The 24,963-nt window shown below is 37.9% G+C and overlaps 1 protein-coding gene across 1 annotated transcript in view; it reads right to left on the minus strand.

Moving 5' to 3' along the window:
* Nucleotides 1-16,793: 16,793 nt before the first annotated feature.
* Nucleotides 16,794-24,963, minus strand: part of LOC118543178 (zinc finger X-linked protein ZXDB) — a 98,906-nt gene continuing 90,736 nt past the window's right edge. The window contains exon 2 of the mRNA XM_078064442.1: nt 16,794-17,148. Within this exon, the coding sequence (XP_077920568.1) occupies nt 17,068-17,148 (81 nt within the window). The 3' untranslated portion in view covers nt 16,794-17,067. The remainder of the gene's footprint in view (nt 17,149-24,963) is intronic.

The raw sequence follows: 24,963 nt of genomic DNA on the forward strand, positions 1-24,963 counted from the left end.
AATGCTTGAGTAATGGGAGTAAAACATGGGTAGATTATGCAGTTTATTTGTCTCGGTGACCTAAACTCTTCATGTTCTTATCCAGGAAACATATAAGAAGGCAATTTGTCAGCTGAAGTCTCCATTGTATTTATTTCAAATTAACAAATACTTATTAAGCATCATTGTGCAAATACAACATAACATCTTGAGGATTCTATGATAAGAATAATATGCAACTCTGACCTTTAAGGAGATCAGTTTTTGTTTTGTTTTGTTTTGTTTTAAGATTTTATTTATTTGACACAGAGAGAGAGACAGCGAGAGAGGGAACACAAGCAGGGGGAGTGGGTGAGGGAGAATCAGGCTTCCTGCCGAGCAAGGAGCCCGATGCGGGGCTCGATTCCAGGACCTTGGGACCATGACCTAAGCCGAAGGCAGATGCTTAACGACTGAGCCACCCAGGCGCCCCTGAGAGACTGGATTTTTAATTAATTTAAATTTAAAAGCTGAAACAGTTTAAAATAGTTTCCTGTTAAGTATAATCTTATTGTTTTAGTAGGATTAATTTTCACTTTAACCACTGACAATTTTGCAACTGAATTAAGATATCCTGTCAAATACAAACCAGATTTTGAAGGCTTAGTTTAAAAAATTAAAACATTTCATGAGTATGTGTATACTGATTACATATTGAATAATATTTGAATTTATTCAGCTTTATTGAGGTATAATTGACAAAGTTGTAAGATATTTAAAATGTACGTTGTGGTGATATGTATACGTTGTGAAAGGATTCCCACCATCTACTTAACACATCCATCACCTCACATATTTATTTATTTATTTGTAGTGAAAAAATTTTATTTTAAATATATTTGCTCAAAGAAAATGTAATATTAAAATTAATTTTAGAAGTTTATTTTTAATTTTTATTTCTTATTTATTTCTTATTCTTTTTTATTATTATGTTCAATTAGCCAACATATAGTACATCATTAGTTTTTGATGTAGTGTTCAATGATTCATTAGTTGCCTATAACACCCAGTGCTCATCACCACACGTGCTCTCCTTAATACCCTTTAGAGGTGGGGGGCAAAGGGCAGAGGGAGAGGGAGAAAATCTTAAGCAGGTTCCATGCCCGATCTTTGACTTGAGATGTGCTAGAAGTGATCCTAGAGATTTTATACTTTCCTTTCTCATTTTATGAATGAGAAAAAAGTATTAAACCTATACTTTTGTATGTGAAGTTTATTTTCTTATTATAAGAATGAAGGCAAAATTTAATTTTCTGGAATAATAGGGACATTATTTTGAAAATAACTATTATATAGTCACACTAGCTGGAAGGAAGGAGATAGTAATTCATTTCATGTAATATTTGAGGCTGAGACCTAAACATGAAGGAATTTAAAAGTTCACCAGTACACTAGGGTGTGTGTGTGTGTGTGGAAGGGTTGTCCGGATAAATATGCATTTTTATTTCTAGGCAAAAACAGTAGTTTAACACTTTCAGTCTGTTCCAAATTAGCAAAGCTTTCTTTAATGATGAGCAACTTAAGTGTTCAAGATGTAAAACATGGACAAAAATTAACAAAAGCAGGATTTAAATGACATCCTACTTGTAGCATAAATGCAAAAGAATGTCATTTATTTTAAACAAGACTAACCTCCCTCTTCTGTTTATAATATAGAGTGGGGAGATAACTCTAGGGTGAGATTTGGCTCACTGACAGGAGGAAATTGGCCATATGTCTGCTTGGACATTGGCCAGGACAACCCTAGTGGAAATTCCAGTAAATGCAGTAGTAGCAGTTCATCCCAAGCTATTTCAAACTTTAGTTGATGCCACAATGAGTCGTTTCCTGTCCAAAGTGGCTGCATGACTTAGTTAACACGTACTGGAGTCAAACCTTAGTACTTGCTATTTCTAGTAAAATTTAACATGTCACCTTAAATTCACATATGTTGTGGCTTCCTGGAACTAATTATTAATTTTTATGTTATAATTTTGACAATAATTCAGATTCATGCCTTAATAGTAAAAAAAAAATGAATGTCAATATTTAATTATTTGACTCCATTTAAAAAATATTTTGACTAAAATCAAATTTTCTTTTATGTGGAGCATATTTTTCCACATTATTTGAGTATGTCTCAATCATTTTGTAAGCTGCAAGCAATAAAAATTAGAACTCTGTTAAAATAAATATTTAGAATTATAGTCTTAGAATATTGGGAACTTTATGGGGCGCCTGGGTGGCTCAGTTGGTTAAGCGACTGCCTTCGGCTCAGGTCATGATCCTGGAGTCCCTGGATCGAGTCCCGCATCGGGCTCCCTGCTCGGCAGGGAGTCTGCTTCTCCCTCTGACCCTCCCCCCTCTCATGTGCTCTCTCTCAAATAAATAAATAAAATCTTAAAAAAAAAAAAAAAGAATATTGGGAACTTTGAAAATGGAGAAAGTTAGGCGGGCTTCCCTCCATTTACAAATCAGTGATAGAGCTCTTGGAAAAATCTGAGTAAGACATTCAGTGAATCTTGTGGCTAAGATGAACTTTATAGAAAAAAGTCAGTTGATTTTATCATTTTAAATTATCCATTTATATTTATCAAGTTGGCCTCTGAAAATAATCTTACATGCTGTAAGAACATAGAGAATTCTGTTTTTTAAAACGTCATCTAAAATATCAGGTCATTTTTAAATTTTCAAGAAACCTCCATGCTATTTTCCAGAGTGGCTGCACCAGTTTGCATTCCTGCCAACAATATGAGGGTTCCCTTTTCTCTGCATCCACGCCAATACCTGTTGTTCCTTGTGTTCTTAATTTTAGCCATTCTGACTGGTGTGAGGTGATATCTCATTGTTCTTTTGATTTGTTATTTCCATGAAGATGAATGATGTTGAGTATCTTCTGATGTGTATGTTAGCCATCTGTATGTCTTCTTTGGAAACCTGTTGATTCATGTCTTCTGCCCATTTTTTTAACTGGATTCTTTCTCTTAATTTAAATTCAATTAGCCGACATATAGTACATTATTAGTTTCAGATGTAGAGTTCAGTTATTCATCCGTTGCATATTAACACCCAGTGCTCATCACATCATGTGCCCTCCTTAATTAAGCCCAGCACCCTTACTCCATCCCCCCACCTACCACCCCTCCAGCAACCCTCAGTTTGTTTCCTATAGTTAAGAGTCTCTCATGGTTTGTCTCCCTCCCTGATTTCTTCTCATTCAGTTTTCCCTCCCCTTTCCTATGATCCTCTGCACTATTCCTTATATTCCACATATGAGTGAAGCCATATGATAATTGTCTTTCTCTGATTGACTTATTTCACTCAGCATAATACCCACCAGTTCCATCCACGTTGATGTAAATGGTAAGTATTCATCCTTTTTGATGGCTGAGTAATATTCCATTGTGATATACCACATCTTCCTTATCCATTCATCTGTTGATGGACATCTGGGCTCTTTTCACAGTTTGAATATTGTGGACATTGCTGGATTATTTATTTTTTAAGTGTTGATTTTTATAAGTTCTTTATAAATTTTGGATACTAACCCTTTATCAGATACATCATTTGCAAATATATTCTCCCAGTTTGAAGGTTGCCTTTTAGTTTTGTTGATTGTTTCCTTTGCTGTGCAGATTTTTATTTTGATGAAGTCCCAGTAGGGTGTTTTTTTGTTTGTTTGTTTGTTTTTTGCTTTTGTTTCTCTTTTGTTAGGAGACATAACTAGTAAGAATTTACTACAGCAGATGTAAAAAAGGTTGCTGCCTGTGTTCTCCTCTAGGATTTTGATGGTTTTCTGTTTCACATTTAGGTCTTTCATCCATCTGGAATTGATTTTTGTGTATGGTGTAAGAAAGTGGTCCAGGTTCATTCCCTTGTGTGTTTCTGTCCAGTTTTCCCAGAACCATTTGTTGAAGAGACTGTATTTTTTCCATTGGATATTTGTTCTTGCTTTGTCAAAGATTAATTGACCATATAGTTATTGGTTCATTTCTGGCTTTTCTATTCTGTTCCCTTGAACTATGTGTCTATTTTTGTGCCAGTAGTATACTGTCTTGATGACTACAGCATTGTAATGTACCTTGAAGTGAGGAATTGTGATAACTCGAGCTTTGCTTTGCTTTTTCAAGATTGCTTGGGCTACCTAGGGTCTTTTGTGATTCCATACAAATTTTAGGATTGTTTGTTCTAGCTTGTAATACATGCTGGTGGTATTTTGATAGGGATTATATTAAACGTGTACATTGCTTTGGGTAATATAGTCATTTTAGCAATATTTGTTCTTCCAATCCATGAGCATGGAATGTTTTTCCAATTCTTTGTGTCACCTTCAGTTTCTTTTGTAAGTGTTCTGTGGTTTTCAGAGTACAGATCTTTTACCTCTTTGGTTAGGTTTATTCCTAGGTATCTTATGGGTTTTGGTGCAATTGTAAATGGGGTCAATTCCTTGATTTCTTTTTTGCTGCTTCATTATTGGTGTATAGAAATGCAAACAGTTTCTGTACATTGATTTTGTATCAGGCGACTTTACTGAATTCATGTATCAGTTTTATCAAGTTTTTGGTGGAGTCTTTTGGGTTTTCTGTATAGAGTATCATGCCATCACAAGTAGTGAAAGTTTGACTTCTACCTTGCCAGTTTGAATGCTTTTATTTCTTTTTGTTGCTGTTTTATTTCTTATTGCTAAGACTAGGGCTTCCAGTACTATGTTAAATAACAGTGTTGTGAGTGGATATCCCTGTCTTTTTCCTGACTGTAGAGGAAAAACTCTCAGTGTTTCTCCATTGAGAATGATATTAGTTGTGGGGTTTTCATATATGGCCTTTATTATGTTAAGGTATGTTCCCTCTATCCCTACGTTGTTGAGGGTTTTTATAAAGCATGGATGCTAAGGGCATCTGGGTGGCTCAGTCAGTTAAGCATCTGACTCTTGATTTTGGCTCAGGTCATAATCTTGGATTCTTGAGATCGAGCCCCGCATTTGGCTCTGCACTCAGTGAGGAGTCTGCTTGGGATTCTCTCTCTCCCTTTCTCTGCCCCCCCCACTCATGCTCTCTCTCTCTCTCTCTCTCAAATAATAAATAAATAAATTTTTAAAAAATGGATGCTGTATTTTGTCAAATACTTTTTCTGCATCAACTGAGAGAATCATATGGTTCTTATTTTTTCTTTTATTAATGTGGTGTATCACTTGATTGATTTGTGAACATTGAACTACCCTTGCAGCCCAGAAATAAATCCCACTTGATCATGGTGAATGATTCCTTAAATGTATTGTTGGATTTGATAGTATTTTGTTGAGAATTTTTGCATCCGTGTTCATCAGGGATATTGACCTGTAATTCTCCTTTTTATTAAGGTCTTTGGTTGGTTTGGGGATCGATGTAATGCTGGCCTCAGAAAATGAATTTGGAAGTTTTCCTTCCTTTTCTATTTATTGGAACAGTTTGAGAAGAACAGGTATTAACTCTTCTTTAAATGTTTGGTAGAGGGGCGCCTGGGTGGCTCAGTCGTTAAGTGTCTGCCTTCGCTCAGGTTATGATTCCAGGGTCCTGAGATCGAGTCCTGCATCGGACTCCCTGCTCTGCGGGAGGCCTGCTTCTCCCTCTCCTACTCCCCTGCTTGTGTTCCCTCTCTCGCTGTGTCTATCTCTGTCAAATAAATAAAATCTTAAAAATAAATAAATAAATAAATGTTTGGTAGAATTCCCCTGGGAAGCCATCTGGGCCTGAACTTTTATGTTGTCGTTGGGAGATTTTTGATTACTGATTCAATATCTTTGCTGATTATCAATCTGTTCAAGTTTTCTATTTCTTCCTGTTTCAGTTTTGGTACTTTTTATGTTTCTAGGAATTTATCCATTTCTTCCAGATCATTCAGTTTGTTGGCATATAATATTCTCATATAATAGTTTGTATTTTTGTGGTGTTGGTTGTTATTGCTACTCTCTCATTTGTGCTTTTATTTCTTTGGTTTCCGTCTCTTTTCTCTTTGATGAGTCTGGCTACGGATTTATCAATTTTATTAATGTTTTCAAAGAACCAACTCCTGCTTTCATTGACCTGTTCTAATTTTTTCCCTTTATTTTTGATTTTCTTTTGTTTTTAGTTTCTATATCATTTATGTCTACTGTAGTCTTTAGTAATTCCCTTCTTCTGCTGGTTTTAGGCTTCATTTGTTGTTCTTTTTCTAGCTCCTTTAGGTGTAAACTTAAGTTGTTTGAGATTTTTCTTCCTCCTTGAGGTAGGCCTGTATTGCTATATACTTCCCTTTTATGAACAGTTTTGCTGCATCGCTAAAGTTTTAGACAGTGATGTTTTCAGTTTCATTTGATTTCATGTATTTTTTTAAATTTCTTCTTTGATTTCTTTCTTGACCCATTCATTGTTTAGTAGCATGTTTTTTTTAATTTAAATTCAATTAGCCTGGGGCGCCTGGGTGGCTCAGTCAGTTAAGCATCTGCCTTCGGCTCAGATCATGATCCCAGGGTTCTGGGATCGCCCTGCATCCGGCTCTCTGTTCCGCGGGAAGCCTGCTTCTCCCTCTCCTACTCCCCCTGCTTGTGTTCCCTCTCTCGCTGTGTCTCTCTCTGTCAAATAAATAAATAAAATCTTTAAAAAAAGGGCGCCTGGGTGGCTCAGTTGGTTGAGCGACTGCCTTCGCTCAGGTCATGATCCTGGAGTCCCTGGATCGAGTCCGGCATCGGGCTCCGTGCTTGGCAGGGAGTCTGCTTCGCCCTCTGACCCTCCCCCCCTCATGTGCTCTCTCTCTCTCATTCTCTCTCTCTCAAATAAATAAATAAAATCTTTAAAAAAATAAATTCAATTAGCCAACATATAAAATACATCATTAATATTTGAGGGGTGCCTGGGTGGCTCAGTCGTTAAGTGTCTGCCTTCGGCTCAGGTCATGATCCCAGGGTCCTGGGATCGAGCCCCGCATCGGGCTCCCTGCTCGGCCAGGAGCCTGCTTCTCCCTCTCCCACTCCGCCTGCTTGTGTTCCCTCTCTAGCTGTCTCTCTCTCTCTGTGTCACATAAATAAAATAAAATCTTTAAAAAAAAAAATACATCATTAATATTTGATGTAATGTTCAATGATTCATTAGTTGCATATAACACCTAGTGCTCATCACATCATGTGCCCTCCTTAATGTCTATCACCTAGTCACCCCATCCCCCCACCTAATTCCCTTTCCACAACCCTCAGTTTATTTCCCAGAGTCAAGAGTCCCATATGGTTTATCTCCCTGCCTGATTTCCTCCTGTTCAGTTTTCTCTCCCTGTCCCTATGATCTTCTACGTTATTCCTTTTATTCCACATATGACTGAAACCATATGATAATTGTGTTTCTCTGATTGACATATTTCAATTAGCATAATACCCTCCAGTTCCATCCATGTTGATATAAAAGTTGGGTATTCATCCTTTCTGATGGCTGAGTAATATTCCATTGTATATATGAACCACATCTTCTTTATCCATTCATCTGTTGAAGGACATCTCAGTTCCTTCCAGTTTGGGTATTGTGGACATTGCTGCTATGAACTTTGGAGTGAAGGTGCCCCTTCTTTTCATTACATCTATATCTTTGAGGGTAAATACCCAGTAGTGCAGTTGCTGGGTCATAGGGTAGCTCTATTTTTAACATTTAAGGAGCCTCCAAACTGTTTTCCAGAGTGGCTGTACCAGCTTGCATTCCCACCAACAGTGTTGGACGGTTCCCCTTTCTCCACATCCTCACCAAATTTTGTTGTTCATATCTTATTAATTTTGGCCATTCTAACTGGTATAAGGTGGTATCTTATTATGGTTTTGATTTGTATTTCCCTGATGGCAAGTGATGTGGAGCACTTTATCATTTGTCTGTTGACCATTTGTATATCTTCTTTGGAGAAGTGTCTGTTCATGTCTTCTGCCCATTTCCTGACTTGATTATTTGTCTTTTGGGTGTTGAGTTTGAGAAGTTCTTTATGGATAGTGGATACCAGCCCTTTATATATTATGTCATTTGCAAATATCTTCTCCCATTCCAGAGGTTGCCTTTTAATTTTGTTGACTGTATCCTTTGCCGTGCAGAAGCTTTTAATCTTGATGAAGGCCCAAGTGTTCATTTTTGCTTTTGTTTCCCTTGCCTTTACAGATGTGTCTTGCAAGAAGTTGCTGTGGATGAGGTCAAAGAGGTTACTGTCTGTGTTCTCCTCTAGGATTTTGATGGATTCCTGTCTCATATTGAGTTCTTTCATCCATTTTGAGTTTATCTTTGTGTATGGTATAAGAGAATGGTCCAGTTTCATTCTTCTGCATGTGGCTGTCCAATTTTCCCAGCAGCATTTATTGAAGAGACTCTCTTTTTTCCATTGGATATTCTTTCCTGATTTGTGTAATATTAGTTGACCGTAGAGGTGAGAGTCCATTTCTGGGCTCTCTGTTCTGGTCCATTATCTATGTGTCTGTTTTTGTGCCAGTACTATGCTCTCTTGATGACCACAGCTTTGTAATATACCTTGGAGTCAGGCACTGTGAAACTCCCAGCTTTAGTTTTCTTTTTGAATATTCATCTGCAATTCAGGGTCTTTTCTCTTTCCATACAAATTTTAGGATTGTTTGTTCCAGCTCTGAAAAATGTTGATGGTATTTTGATAGGGATTGCATTGAATATGTAGGTTGCTCTAGGCAGCATAGACATTTTCACAATGTTTATTCTTCCAGTCCCTGAACATGGAATGTTTTTCCATCACTTGTGTCTTCCTCAATTACTTTCATAAGTGTTCTGTAGTTTCTAGAGTACAGAACCTTTACCTCTTTGGTTAGGTTTATTCCTAGGTATCTTATGGTTTTTGGTGCAATTGTAAATGGGATGGATTCCTTAATTTCTCTTTATTCTGTCTCGTTGTTGGTGTATAGAAATGCAACTGATTTCTGTGCATTGATTTTATATCCTGCCACACTGTTGAATTTCTGTACAAGTTCTAGCAATTTTGGGGTGGAGTCTTTTGCATCTGTGAAGAGAGTTTGACTTCTTGTTTGCCAGTTTGAATGCCTTTTATTTCTTTTTGTTGTCTGATTGCTGAGACTAGGACTTCTAGTACTATGTTGAACAGTAGTGGTGAGAGTTGGCATTCTTGTCGTGTTCCTGACCTTAAGGGAAAAGCTCTCAGTTTTTACCCCATTGAGAATGATATTCGCTGTGAGCTTTTCATAGGTGGCTTTTTATGATATGGAGGTATGTTCCCTCTATCCCTATACTTGCAGGTGTTTGAATCAAGAAAGTATGTTGTATTTTGTAAAATGCTTTTTCTGCATCAATTGAGAGAATCATGTGGTTCTTCTCTTTACTTTTATTAATGTAATCTATCACATTGATTGAATTTGAATGTTGAACCTCCCTTGCATCCCAGGAATAAATTGCACGTGGTCATGGTGAATAATCGTTTTAATGTTATTGGATCCTATTGGCTAGTATCTTGGTGAGTATTTTGGCATCCATGTTGATCAGGGATATTGGTCTGTAATTCTCCTTTTCGGTGGGGTCTTTGTCTGGTTTGGGGATCAAGGTAATGCTGGCCTCATAGAAAGAGTTTGGAAGTTTTCCTTCCATTTCTATTTTTTTGAAACAGCTTCAGGAGAATGGGTATTAGTTCTTCCTTAAATGTTTGGTAGAATTCCCCCTGGGAAACCAACTGGCCCTGGACTCTTGTTTTTTGGGAGGTTTTTTATTAGTGCTTCAATTTCCTTGCTGGTTATTGGTCTGTTCAGATTGTCTATTTCTTCTTGTTTCAGTGTTGGCACTTTATAAGTATCAGGAATGCATCCATTTCTTCCAGATTCCTTAATTTGTTGACATATTGTTGCTCATAATATGTTCTAACAGTTGTCTGTATTTCCTTGGTATTGGTCATCATCTCTCCCCCTTTCATTCATGATTTTATTAATTTGGGTCCTTTCTCTTTTCTTTTGGATAAGTCTGGCAAGAGGTTCATCGATTTTAATTCTTTCAAAGAACCAGCTTCTAGTTCATTGATCTGTTTAATGTTCTTCTGGTTTTTATTTCATTGATTTGTGCTCTAATCTTTATTATTTCTCTTCTCCTTCTTGGTTTAGGCTTTATTTGCTGTTCTTTCTCCAGCTCCTTTAGGTAGAAGTTAGCTTGTGCATTTGGAATTTTTCTAATTTTTTGAGAGAGGCTTGTATTGCTATGTACTTCCCTCTTAAGATGCCTTTGCTGTATCCCAGAGGTTTTGAATCGATGTGTTTTCATTCTCATTAGTTTCCATGAATTTTTAAGTTCTTCTTAATTTCTTGGTTGACCCATTCATTCTTTAGCAGGATGCTCTTTAACTTCCAAGTGTTTGAGTTCCTTCCAAATTTCTTGTGATTGAGTTCCAGTTTCAAAGCATTGTGGTCTTAAAATATGCAGGGAATAATCTCAGTCTTTTGGTATCTGTTAAGACCTGATTTGTGCCCCAGTGTGTGATATTTTCTAGAGAATGTTCCATGTGCACTCGAGAAGAGTGAGTGTTCTGTTGTTTTAGGATGGAATGTTCTTTTTTTTTTTTCCTTTAAAGATTGTATTTATTTATTTATTTATTTATTTATTTATTTATTTATTTATTTATTTTTCTTGTTTTTTTATTAACATATAATGTATTATTTGTTTCAGGTGTACAGGTCTGTGATTCATCAGTCTTACGCAATACACAGCACTCACCTTAACACATACCCTCCCCAACGTCCATCACCCAACCACCCCATCTCTCCCACCCCCCTCCACTCCAGCAACCTTCAGTTTGTTTCCTGAGATTAAGAGTCTTTTATGGTTTGTCTCCCTCTCTTGTTTTCTCTTGTTTCATTTTTTCCTCTCTTCCCCTATGATCCTCTGCCTTGTTTCTCAAATTCCACATATCAGTGAGATCATATGATAATTGTCTTTCTCTGATTGGCTTATTTCACTTAGCATAATACCCTGTATTTCCATCCACATCATTGCAAATGGCAAGATTTCAATTTTTTGATAGCTGCATAATTTTCCATTGTATATATATATACCACATCTTCTTTATCAATTCATCTGTCGATGAACATGTAGGCTCTTTCCATAGTTTGGCTATTGTGGACATTGCTGCTATAAACTTTGGGGTGCATGTGCCCCTTTGGATTACTACATTTGTATTTTGGGGTAAATACCCAGTAGGGCAATGGCTGGGTCGTAGGGTAGCTCTATTTTCAACTTTTTGAGGAACCTCCATACTGTTTTCCAGAGTGGCTGCACCAGCTTGCATCCCCACCAACAGTGTAGGATGGTTCCCTTTTCTCTGCATCCTTGCCAACATCTGTCGTTTCCTGACTTGTTAATTTTAGCCATCCTGACTGATGTGAGATGGTACCTCATTGTGGTTTTGATTTGTATTTCCCTGATGCCGAGTGATGTTGAGCACTTTTTCATGTGTCTGTTGGCCATTTGTATGTCTTCTTTGCAGAAATGTCTGTTCATGTCTTCTGCCCATTTCCTGATTGGATTATTTGTTCCTTGGGTGTTGAGTTTGATAGGTTATTTATAGATTTTGGGTACTAGCCCTTTATCTGATCTGTCATTTGCAAATATCTTCTCCCATTCTGTTGGTTGTCTTTTTTTTTTTTACATTTTTTAAAAAGATTTTATTTATTTATTTGACAGAGAGAGACACCGTGAGAGAGGGAACACAGCAGGGGGAGTGGGAGAGGGAGAAGCAGCCTTCCCACTGAGCAGGGAGCCCAATGCAGGGCTCAATCTCAGGACCCTGGGATCATGACCCGAGCCGAAGGCAGACGCTTAATGACTGAGCCACCCAGGCCCCTGTTGGTTGTCTTTTGGTTTTGTTGACTGTTTCCTTTGCTGTGCAAAAGCTTTTTATCTTGATGAAGTCCCAATAGTTCAAGCTCTATTACAAAGTTGTAATCATCAAGACAGCGTGGTACTGGCACAAAAAAGGACACATAGATCAATGGAAAAGAATAGAGATCCCAGAAATAGACCCTCAACTCTATGGTCAACTAATCTTTGACAAAGCAGGAAAGAATATCCTGTGGAAAAAAGACAGTCTATTCAATAAATGGTGCTGGGAACATTGGACAGCCACATGCAGAAGAATGAAACTGGACCATTTCTTTACACCATGCACAAAAATAGACTCAAGATGGATGAAAGACCTAAATGTGAGACAGGGATCCATCAAAATCCTTGAGGAGAACACATGCAGCAACCTCTTCAACCTCAGTCGCAGCAACTTCCTCCTAGACACATCGCCAAAGACAAGGGAAGCAATGGCAAAAATTGTGGTTGTCTTCTAGTTTCATTGCGTTGTGGTCAGAAAATATGCATGGTAAGATCTCCATCTTGTTGTACTTGTTGTGGCCTAATTTGTGACCTAGTATGTGATCTATTCTGGAGAATGTCCCCTGTGCACTTGACAAGAATGTATATTCTGCTGCTTTAAGATGAAATGTTCTGAATATATCTGTTAAGTCCATCTGGTCCAGTGTATCATTCAAAGCCAGTGCTTCCTTATTGGTTTTTTGCTTAGGTGATCTGCCTGTTGATGTAAGTGGGGTGTTAAAGTCGTCTACTATTATTGTATTATTATCAATGAGTTCCTTTATATTTGTTATTAATTGTTTTCTATATTTTGGTGCTCCCAACTTGGGGTCATAAGTACTTATAATTGTTAGATTTTCTTGCTGAGTTGTCCCCTTTATTATGATACAGTGACCTTCTTCTTGTCTTATTATAGTCTTTGGTTTAAAATCTAGAGTGTCTTATATATGTATTGCTACTTGGGCTTTCTATTGATGTACATTTGCATGTTATATGTTTCTCTATTCCCTCACTTTCAATCTGCAGGTGTCTTTAGGGTAAAATGAGTCTCTTGTAGGCAACCTACAGATTGTCTTTTTTTTTTTTTTAATCCATTCTGACACCCTATTTCTTTTGATTGGAGCATTTAGTCCATTTATATTCAGAGTAATTATTGATATGTATTTTGTGCCATTTTATTGCTTGTTTTGTCATTGTTATCTAGATATTTTCTCTGTTCCTTTCTAGTCTTTGTTGCTTTTGGTCTTTCTTTCCTATTCAGAGAGTTCCCTTTAATATTTCTTGGAGTGCTGGTTTAGTGGTCATGAACTCCTTTAGGTTTTGTTTGCCTGGGAAACTCTCTTTCTCTTCTGAATGATAGCCTTGCTGGATAGAGTATTCTTCACTGCAGAGTTTTCCCATTCAGCACATTGAATATATCATGTCACTTTCTTCTGGTTTGCCAAGTTTCTGTGGAGAGATCTGCAGTCGAGTTATGGGTCTTCCCTTGTAAGTTAGGAACTTCTTAGACTTGGTGTTTTTAGAATTGTTTTTCTTTATCACTATATTTTGTAAATTTTCATTATAATACGTCTTCTTGTTGGCCTGCTTTTGTTGACTTTAATGGAGGTCTCTGTGACTCCTGAATTTGGATGTCTTTTTCCTTCTTAAGATTGGGGAATTTTTCAGCTATTATTTCCTCAAATATACCTTCTGCCCCCCTTTCCCTCTCTTCTTCTTCTGGGATTCCAATGATACAAATGTTATTATGTATGATGGAGTCACTGAGTTCCCAAAGTATATTCTTGTGGTCCATAATTGTTCTTTCTTTTGTTCAGCCTCATTATTTTCCATTATTCTGTCTTCTGTATCACTTCTTTGTTCCTCTGCTTCTTCCATCCTGTGGTCAATACATCTAGTCTCTTTCAAATCTCAGTTATTGCATTTTTTTCATTTCTGAATTTTTTAAGCTCTTTTTTCTGTATGGTAAGGGCCTCCCTGATGTCTTCCATTCTTTTCTCAAACCTAGCGAGTATTCTTATGATTGTTGCTTTAAAATCTCTATAGGGCATGTTAGTTATATCTCTTTTGGTTAGATCTCTGGCCGTGACTTTTTCTTGTTCTTTCTTCTGGGATGAATTCCTCTATCTTGGCCTTTTGTGTAAGTCTCTGTCTTCTTCTGTGTTTTAGGAAAGTCTGTTGTTTCCTGCTCCTGAGAGTCATGGCTTATCTTTTTTTTCAAACATATTTATTTATTTGAGCGAGGGAGAGAGAGCACATGAGGTTTGGGGGATGGGCAGAGGGAGAAGGAGAGAAACTCAAGCAGACCCTGTGCTGAGCACAGAGCCCAATGTGGGGCTCGATCTCATGGCCCTGAGATCATGACCTGAGCCAAAATCAAGAGTCAGACACTTAGGGTGCCTGGGTGGCTCAGTCGTTAAGCGTCTGCCTTCGGCTCAGGTCACAGTCCCAGGGTCCTGAGATCGAGCCCCGCATCGGGTTCCCTGCTCCGCAGGAAGCTTGCTTCTCCGTCTGCCACTTCTCCTGCTTGTGTTCCCTCTCTCACTGTGTCTCTCTCTGTCAAATAAATGAATAAAATCTTAAAAAAAAAAGAGAGAGACACTTAACCAACTGAGCCACCCAGGCACCCCAAGAGTCACGGCTTTATGAAGAAGAGGTCATAAATTGTCCAGGGCCTGGTGCTTCAGGGATTGTCTCTGCTGTGTGCTGCATGGACTTTGCTGCTATGTTTTGGCTGCTGTATCCTTCAGGCCAGTCATCTGCAGATTCTCTCCTTGCCCGCAGTGAGCAGTGTTTGGAACTTGGCCAGAGTGTGGTGAGTTTTTTCTAGGTGTCCTGTGATCTGCTTATTAAATGAAGCCTGATGCTACTTACACTAGAACTGAAGTCTTGCAGAACTCTCTGTTCCTGAGACATAGTGTGTAAAAGGGTTTCTGCTGGTCTTCTGGGGAAGGGTGTGCTGCACTGAGACTTTGGCACACTTGCTTGAGGAAAGCAGTACCAGAAGAGTGCAGGGGGTCAGGACTTGGTGTCAGTAGGTTAGGGACCCAGTGTAGGTGCTGTGTTATTCACTGAGGCTGGTTTATGCTGAGGGGAGGAAAATGACACCAGCATGCTCCTTCTTCCCTGGAGAGGGGTCTCTGTTCATGCTGCTCTCAGGGAAGCCCTCCCAGAAGAGTGAATAATTTCCACTCATGTGTCCCAGGCATTTTTCAGGGCACTGTTTTCAAGCTGTGTATCTCTGGGTTCCTTGCCTGCCTGGAGCAGTGCACTGCACTTTGTGCTCTATCCCAGCCAAGCCTGCTGACTTTTAAAACTCCAAACATTAGGTATGTACTGTGGTGGCTGACTGTGCTTGGTTAGTGTCTTGCTGCAGTGGGATGGATGCAGGTTTGACCTAGAAGGGCAGTTGCACCAAGAATGCAGGGGCATGGGAATTGGAGCAAGTAGGCTAAACAACCAATGTTTAAGTGAGAAACACTCAGCAGGTTTGTCTGTGCCTATGCTGAAGGGTGGGGAAGGGAAATGGTGCCCACAGGCTCTTTTGTCCCCAGTCATCTCTGTGAAGGCCACTTTTCACAGATGCACTCCTAGAAGAGGGAACAGTCTTTCCCCTGTGCACCTTAGGTGCTCTGGGGTTGTTTGTCTGCCTTCTCTCCAGGATTAGGGCAGCACCCTCAGAGCTCTATCCCAGCCAAGCCCTCTAACCTTTAAAATTCCAGTCTTCAGGGGCACCTGGGTGGCTCCGTCAGTTGAGTGTCTGACTCTTGGTTTTGGCTCAGATCATAATCACAGGGCGGTGGGATAGAGCCCCAGGCGGGTTCCATGCTCAGTGTGGAGTCCGCTTGTCCCTCTCCCTCTGCTCCTCCCCTGCTCTCTCTCTCTCTCACTCTCTCTTTCTTAAATAAATAAATAAAATCTAAAAAAAAAAAAAATCCAGTCTTCGAGCCCTCCTGATTACAAAAAAAAAAAACTCAAGAAAATCACCCCCTCTTGTTATCCCAGCCAATAGCTTTGGGCAAATGTTCTCCTAGTGTGTTTCCCTGTGTGCTCCTCTGTCTCTCACCTTTCTCCATGACCAGGGCTCCCTCCCCTCTGCAGCACTCACAATCCGTTTCTCCCCCAAACCAAGTCTCTTCCTACCTTCCTCGATGTGGCCTCTTCTCTCCCTCTAGTTGTGCAGTTTGTTCTGTCAGTGCCCACATAGATTTCTTGGGTATTCAGAATGATTTGGTATTTATCTACTTGTATTCAAGGGACAAGACAAGCCTAGGGTCCTCCTTCTACACCACCATCTTAGCTCCTCTCAAGGGGAAAACTTGATACAAGTGAGTAGCACTCTCTGTCTTCACTGGGCCTGGAAATCCCTTCCCCCACCTAGAGATACACCCCCACCTAGAGATACAACACAACAAACACCCACCTAGGGAGCATCTCTGCACTGGCTAGAGGAGATGTTGCTCCATTCAGGAATCACTTAATAAAGCTAATTAGATCTTCCAAAGGAAAAAAAAAAATCCACTTGGGAAGAGTTCTTTGCTTCCATGGGCCCAAGAACCACCTTCCTACCTAGATAGACCAGGGGGCCTTACTGTAACAGTAAGGAGAATCCTTCCACAACAAGCAGTTTACCCAGGAAGTGCTCTCTTTGCCCCCACCAAACCAAGGCTCCCTTCCCCCATACAGAGACATCTGGCGTCATTGCACCAGCAGTGGTCTTCATTAAATAAGCAGCTAGGCAGAGCCTACAGGTAATCCCTATCTCATAAACCTGAGACTCCCTTCATAAACTTACAGGAAAAGAGGCAACCCAGGCTGAGGAAGTTCATTCTATTCTCTTAGGAAGTGCAAGCAGGGATTAGTGGGAAACATGATGGCACCAGATATACTAAGCAGAAAGAATAGCATGCCAAAAGCTCTTATTAATTTGTATTCAAAAGTCACTCTACAAAGCATGCCAGAATCTGCATGGTAAACCTAAACAGAGTAATTGTCTTCTAAAACAAAGGATTTAAATAAAACTCAGAATCTTCCAACACCCAAATATCCAGAATAAAATTGAAAATCACCTGTCATACCAAAACCTAAATGACAGAAACAATGAGATTAATCAGATATTGGAATTATCTGACAAAAATTTTAAAGAAGCAATCATAGGGGAGCCTGGGTGGCTCAGTCAGTTAAGCATCCAACTCTTGATTTCAGCTCAGTCATGATCTCAGGATTGTGGGATTGAGCCCTGCATCGGGCTCTGTGCTGGGTGTAGATCCTGCTTAAGCTTCTTGCTCTCCCTCTCTCTCTAAAAAAAAAAAAAAAAAAAAAAAAAGCAATCATAAAAATGCCTCAGAGAGCAATTATTAATCTTCATGAAACAAATAAAAAATGGAAATCTCAGCAAAGACATAGAAGTTGTTTAAAAAGAACCAAATGTAAATTATATAACTGAAAAATACAGTAACAAAAATCTCACAGCACAGGCTCAATGGTATAGTGCAGATAACAGGATAGATAAATAAACTTGAGAACAGATCAATAGAATTTAACCACCCAAACAATAGTGCGAAAATAATTGAAAATAAATGAAGATAGTTCAAGGCTCTGCCCAACAATAACAAAACGTCCTGTGTTAATAATCAGAATCCCAGAAGAGAAAATGAGAGGGGTTGAATGCATATTTGAAGAAATAACAACTGATAATGTCCCAAATTTTGCAAAAGATACCAAACAACAATTTCAAAAATAGTTTTTGAATGTAGGAAATAATACAGAGATTTCCCATATACTTTCACTCAGTTACCCCAGTGGCAAAGTATTACAAAAAAATAGGCCTATATTTCAACTGAAAAATTGACATTGATACAATCCACTAATATTATTTAGATTTCCCTGGTTTACATGAATTTATTGGTGTGTTTATGTGAACTTAGTTCTATGCAATTTTGTAACATATGTAGGTCCATATATCACCCAGTACAGTGAAGATACAGAACAGTTTCATCACCACAAGTATTCACCTCCCCCAGATCCTTAAACCCTGGAAATCACTAATATCTACTCCATTTCTCTAATTTTCTTTTTTCAAGAATGTTTTATAAGTTAAACCATACAGTATACAAACTTTGGGTGTTGGCTTTTTTCACTCAGCATAATTTCCTAGAAATTGATCCAAGTTGTGGCATGTACCAACATTTCATTCCTTATTATTGATGAGTACTATTCCATGGCATTGATGCTCCACAGTTTTTAACCATTTACCCATTGAAAGATGTATGTGTCATTTCTAGTTTTTGGCCAGTATGAATAAAGCTGCTATACACATTTGATTACAAGTTTTTGTATATACATAAGTTTTCATTTCTCTGGGATATATGCTCAAGAATGCAATTGCTGGATTATGTGGTAATTACATGCTTAGTTTTATAAGAAACTGCCGAAATGTTTTCCAGATTGGCTGTACATTTTACATCTTTAACAGCAATGAATGACTTATCAGGTTTTCTACATCCCTGTCAGTGTTTGGTGTTGCAACTTTTTATTTTAGCCATTCTGATGGGTGTGTAATAATATTCCATTTTTATTTTAAATTGTATTTCACTAATTGATGATGATAATAAATATTGTTCAAGTGTTTATTTGCCATCTGTATGTCCTCTCTGAACTGTTTCTTAATATATCTTGTTTATTTTCTAGTTATTTTTGTGGGGTTTTTTTGTTGAATTTTGAATTGTTTCTATATTTTGTATACACCTTGGATAATTAGTCTTTAACACATATGTGGTTTGTTGCCTAAACAGTAATCTGTATGATGTTTGTCTTTTCACCTTCTTTACGGTGTCTTCCAGATAGCAAAAGCTTTTGATTCTGATAAAGTATAATTTATCAATTTTCCCATTTATATATTTTGCTTTTGGTGTCAAGTCAAAGAACTCATCACCTAATCATAGATTCTGAATAGTTTCACTTAACCTTTCTTCCTTAAGTGGTTTATATTTCCAGTTTAGGTCAAGGTTCACAGTTTGTTGAAAGGGCTATCTTCCTCTGCTGAACCACTTTTGCACTTTCTTCAGAAATGAAGAAGAGAGGAAGATGGTGGTGGAGTAGGAAGACACTAGGCTTGTTTCATCCCACCAATACAACTAGATAACTATCAAATCATCCTAAACACACAGGAATTGACCTGAAGACTGACACAACAAACTCCACAACTAAAGGGAGAGAAGATGTGACATTGGAGAAGTTAAGAAGTGTGGAGAGGAGGTTTGGGGTAGAAACAGATCACAGGTGCTACTGAAGGGAGGGAGCTGTGGTTGAGGAGAAGGGTGAGAGAGAGGAGCACACAGGGGAATGCGTAAGGAGGTTTCTCCAAAAGCTATTGGCTTCAAAAACAAGAAGGGCTGATTTTTGTGAGTTGTTGCAACCAGTTGGGCTTAAATCCTGAATTTTTACAGGTCAGTAGGCTTGGCTAGGATGGAGCCTTGAGCACACTGCCCAGTACCCGGAGAGAAGGCAGGTAAACAACCCAGGGACAGACAGCGTGGAAACAGCTATTTGAAGAATGCCTGGAGCACACAGAGGTGAGATTATTCACTCTTCTAGGATCATGTCACTGAGCAGCAGCATTCAGGGAGATGCCTTTCTGGGAACATATACCACCCCAACTGCCTCATAAAAACAGAGACACCTGAGAAAGTATAAGAGCACAGATACTGGCTGTCTAACATGTTTACACCAAGGCACAGCCCCCTGTGCTCTGGCAGGACTGCCCTTCTCACTTAAGCTTGCCTCAGTCACAGCATGGAGAGCCCGTTCCCCAGAAGACCAGTATTCACCTTCTGGTAGAAGTGATGTCAGATTTCATGTCAAAAGGAGGCCAAAGCACACCTAGTTAAAACTCATGACATTCAGGCCTGGAAACACAAACTACCCACAGCAAGCAAGGAAAGCATCTGCATGAAGAAGCCCGAAGGATAGACAGAAAAGAAAAAAAAAAAAAACACAACAGCATAGCACATACACCACACACTGGAGATAATCCCGAAATCACCAGGCTTGGGATACTACATGACCTCTTCTTCATAAGGCCATTACTTTCAGGAGCAAGAGACATAACACTTTTCTAACACATAGAAGGAGGCAGAAACTCGGACAAAATGACAAGATAGAGTAATTTATGACAAATGAAAGAACAAAATGAGGCCATGGCCAAAGATCTAAGTGAAACAGATATAAGTAACATGCCTAATGGAGAATGTAAAGCAAAAATCGTAAGGATATTCAATGGGCTTGAGGAAAGAATAGAAGACATCAGGGAGACCCTTACCACAGAGATAAGAGAGTTAAAAATAAATTGATAAGAGATGGAAAGTGAAATAAATGATGCTGGAAACAGGTTTGATACAATGAAGAGTAGGCTGGAAGAAACAGAAGAACAAATTAGTGACATAAAAGAGAAAGTAATGGAAAATAATAAAGCTGAACAAAGGAGAGAAAGAAGAATTATGGAACATGAGAATGGACTTAGGAAAATCAGTGACTCCATGAAATGTAATAACATTTGTATCATAGGAGTCCAAGAAGAAGGAGAAAGAGAAAAGGGGACAGAAAATTTATTTGAGGAAGTAATAGCTTGTAAACTTCCCTAATCTGGAAAAGGAAACAGACATCCAATTCCAGGAGACACAGAGAACTCCCATCAAAATCAACAAAAGCAGGCCAACACCAAGACATATAGTCATTAAATTTGCAGAATACTGCTATAAAGAAAAATCTTAAAGGTAGCAGGACAAAGGAGTCCTTAACTTACAAAGGAAGACCAATAAGGTTAGTTGCAGTTTTCTCAATAGAAACTTGGCAAGCCAGAAGGGAGTTGCCTGATATATTCACAGTGCTGAATGGTAAAAATCTGCAGCCAAGAATACTTTACTAGCAAGGCTATCTATCAGAATAGAAGGAGAAATAAATAGTTTCCCAGACAAACAAAAACTAAAGGAGTTTTTGACCACTAAACCAGCCCTGCAAGAAATATGAAAGGGGACTCTTTGAGTGGGAAAGAAAGACCAAAAGCAACAAAGACTAGAAAGTAACACAGAAAATCTCTAGAAACACCGACTTTACAGGTAATACAATGGCACTTATTTCATATATATCAATAATCACTCTGTATGTAAATGGACTAAATGATGCAATCAAAAGACATAGGGTGTCAGAATGGATAAAAAAAAAAAACAAGACTCATATATTGCCTACAAGAGACTCATTTTAGACATAAAGTCACCTGCAGATTGATACTGAAGGGATGAAAGAATATTTATCATGCAAATGGACATCAAAAGAAAGCTGGAGTAACAATACTTATATCAGAAAAAAATAGATTTTAAAACAAAGACTGTAACAAGAGATGAAGAAGAGCACTATATCATAATAAAGGGGTCTATCCAACAAGAAGATCTAGCAATTGTCAATATTTATGCCCCCAACTTGGGAGCACCTATACATAAATCAATTAATAACAAGCATAAAGCAACTCATAGATAATAATACAATAATAGTAAGGAAGTTAAAACCCCAGTTACAGCAATGGGCAGATCATCTAAGTAGAAAATCAACAAGGAAACAATGGCTTTCAATGATTCACTGGACCAGAAGGACTTCAGATATGTTTGGAACATTTCACCCCAAATCAGGAGAATACACATTCTTCTTGAGTGCACATGGAACATTCTCCAGAATAGATCACATACTGGGACACAAATCATGCTTCAACAAATACAAAAAGATTGAGATCATATGATGCATATTTTCAGACCACAATGCTATGAAACTTGAATTCAGTCTCAGGAAAAAATTCGGAAAGACCACAAATAAATGGAGGTTAAAGAACATCCTACTAAAAAATGAATGGGTTAACCAGGAAATCAAGGAAGAATTTAAAAAATACATGGAAACAAATGAAAATGAAAACATGGCAGTCTAAAACCTTTGGGATGCAGCAAAAATGGTCCTAAGAGGGAAGCATATAGCAATACAGGCTTACCTCAAGAAGGAAGAAAAGTCTCAAATGCACAACCTAACCTTACATCTATCTCCTTGGCATAGGCCATAGCAGCTTCTTACTTGATATGTCTCTTGAGGCAAGGGAAACACAAACAAAAATAAACCATTGGGACTTCATCAAAGTAAAAAGTGTCTGCACAATGAAGGAAATATCAAGAAAACTAAAAGGCAACAGATGGAATGGGAGAAGATATTTGCAAATGATATATCCAAAATATATAAAGAACTTATAAAACTCAACACCTGCCAAAATGAGTAACCCAATTGAAAATGTGCAGAAGACATGAATTTTCCAAAGATAACAGATAGCCAGTAGACACATGCAAAGATGCTCAACATCACTGATAATCAGGGAAATCTACAATGAGCTATCATCTCACATCTGTCAGAATGGCTAAAATCTACAACACAGGAAACAATGAGGCTAGGACATGGAGAAACAGGAACCCTCCTGCACTGTTCCTGGGAACGCCAACTGGCACAGCCACTCTGGAAAACAGTATGGAGGTTCCTCAACAAGTTAAAAATAGAACTACCCTATGATCCAGCAATTGCACTACTATGTATTTATCCAAAGAATACAAAAATACTAGTTTTAAGGAATACATGCACCCTGATAATTAGAGCAGCATTATTTACAATAGCCAAACTATGGAAACAGTCAATTTGTCCATTGACTGATGAATGGATAAATAGTTGGCATATATATATGGGGATTAAGGAGTGCACTTTTGATGAGGACTGGGTGTTGTATGGAAGCTTTGCGTCACCAAATTTTACATGTGAAACTAATATTACACTGTATGTTAACTACCTGGAATTGAATAAAAACAAACAAACAAATAAAAAACCCAAATGGACCAATTGAATATCTATTTAAAGAGCATTTGGAGCCCCCGTTCCCCTCCTTTCCTCAGCTTGGTAGATGACTGCCATGTATATTCTCACCCCAGCAGAAATATGGGGTGTTTTTTCTGGAGAGTTCTCTGAACTTGAGGATTCCAGGCATGTACCTTAACCTCCAACCCTAACCCCAACAGAAGTCTGGGATTTTATTCTCTGGAGAGGTCTCTGACCTGCAAAATACCAGGCATAAACCCTAGTCCTAACCCCTACCCGAACCAAAAAAAGGAAAAAAAAAGAAAAAAATTGAAGCCCAACCTGGTTATCCTAAAACATACAAAAATTCAAGGGACCTGGATAGCAAAAACAATCTTCAAAAAGAAGAAAATCATAGGAGTCAGAATTCCTTATTATAAAACTAACCATAGAGCTGTAGTAACCAAGACAGTGTGGTACTGGCATAAAGGTAGACATCTGTATTTCAATGGAATAGAACTGAATTAAAAGTCCTGAAATAAACCCTAACATTTATAGTCAATTGATATTTGATAAGGGTGCACAGACAACCTTATGTGGAAATAATAGTCTTTGTAAACAATAATGCTTAGATAAATGTATACCCAGATGTAAAATAATGAATTTGGATCATTTCCTCACACCAGCCACACACAAAAAATTCACAATAAATCATAAACTTAAATATCAGAGCTAAAAGTATAATATTTTTAAAGGAAAACACCAGTGCAAATCTTCGTGACCTTGAAGTAGACAATGATTTCTTATATATGATGAAAAAACACAGCCAACAAAAGAAAAAGTGGATAAATTATATTTCATCAAAATTATAATCTTTTGTGTTTCAAAGGACACCGTGAGTTAAGTGAAGAGACTCCCCATAAATGGAAAAAAACAAACAAACTTTGGTAAATGATGTATTTGTTAAGGGACTAATGTTGAATATATTAAGAAATCTTGCAACTCAGTAATAATAAAACAAATATTCCAATTTAAAAATGGATAAAGGATTTGAATAGACATTTCTCCAAAAGAGATATATAAATGGCTAATAGGAATACTAAAAGATGTTCAACATCATTAACTATCAGAGAAATCAAAATCAAAATCATAATGAGATACCATGTCACACCTACTGGGGTGACTAAAATAAAAAGTACACACAATAACAAGCACTGATGAGGGTATTGAGAAATTACAGCCATCATATATTGCTGACAGGATTATATAATGGTGCATTTTGGAAAGTATAGCCATTTCTTCAAAATGTTAACCATAGAGTTGCCATATGACTGAGCATTACACTCTTAAGTATATACCTAATAAAAATATGTCCATACCAAAAATTGTACATAAATGTTTACAGCACTATTCATAATAGCCCAATTGTATAAATAACCAAAATATCCCTCAACTGATGAGTGGATAAACCAGAAATGGTATAGCCATACAATGGAAAATTATACAAAAATAAAAAGGTATAGATGAAACTCGAAATCATTATACTAAATGAAAAAGCCAGCCACAAAAGACTGCAATATTGTATGATTGTTTTCATATGAAATGTCCAGAGTAGACATATCCAAAGAGACAAGAGATATTTTAACAGTTGGCTAGGGCTGGGTGGTTTTGTTGGAAATAAAGAAAGACTACTGAACTATTCTGTATTTGTTTGAGTACTGCTGAAGATTTTAAGCAACAGACTGATGTGACAGGTTGGGTTTTTTGGCAAGAATACTACATTGACAGCACATAAGCTAAAGTGAAGAGAATTGTGCGGGGATAGTGAAATATGATTGGAAGCTATTGTAATAATTTTGATTACATTTGTTGAGGATCTGCTCTAAATCCTGCTGGTTCAGAAGGAAAATATTTAGGAAGTAACAGTAAATAGAAAATTGATGATAAACTGGAAGTAAGTAGATATGAAGATTCTGGAATGATTCCCAAATTGCTGGATTGAAGAGCAGCACAGAGGTTGGCTTCCTTCACCCAGGTAGAGGTTTGATTAGGAGCAACAAGTTTAAAGTCCAAGTGGCTGAGTGATCTGTAATATTTCCTTCAGTGGTCTTAGTTCCATTTCTTTTTATTTTTTTTCTATTCAATTAAAAGTGTCCAGCTCTACTTGTATCCTTATATTTCTATTTAAAGGTGTACATGATATTTCAAATTGTTCTAGAAGTTCTGGTTAAAGAAATAAAAT

Source organism: Halichoerus grypus, chromosome X (genome assembly GCF_964656455.1).
Source record: "Halichoerus grypus chromosome X, mHalGry1.hap1.1, whole genome shotgun sequence".
NCBI lineage: Eukaryota > Metazoa > Chordata > Mammalia > Carnivora > Phocidae > Halichoerus > Halichoerus grypus.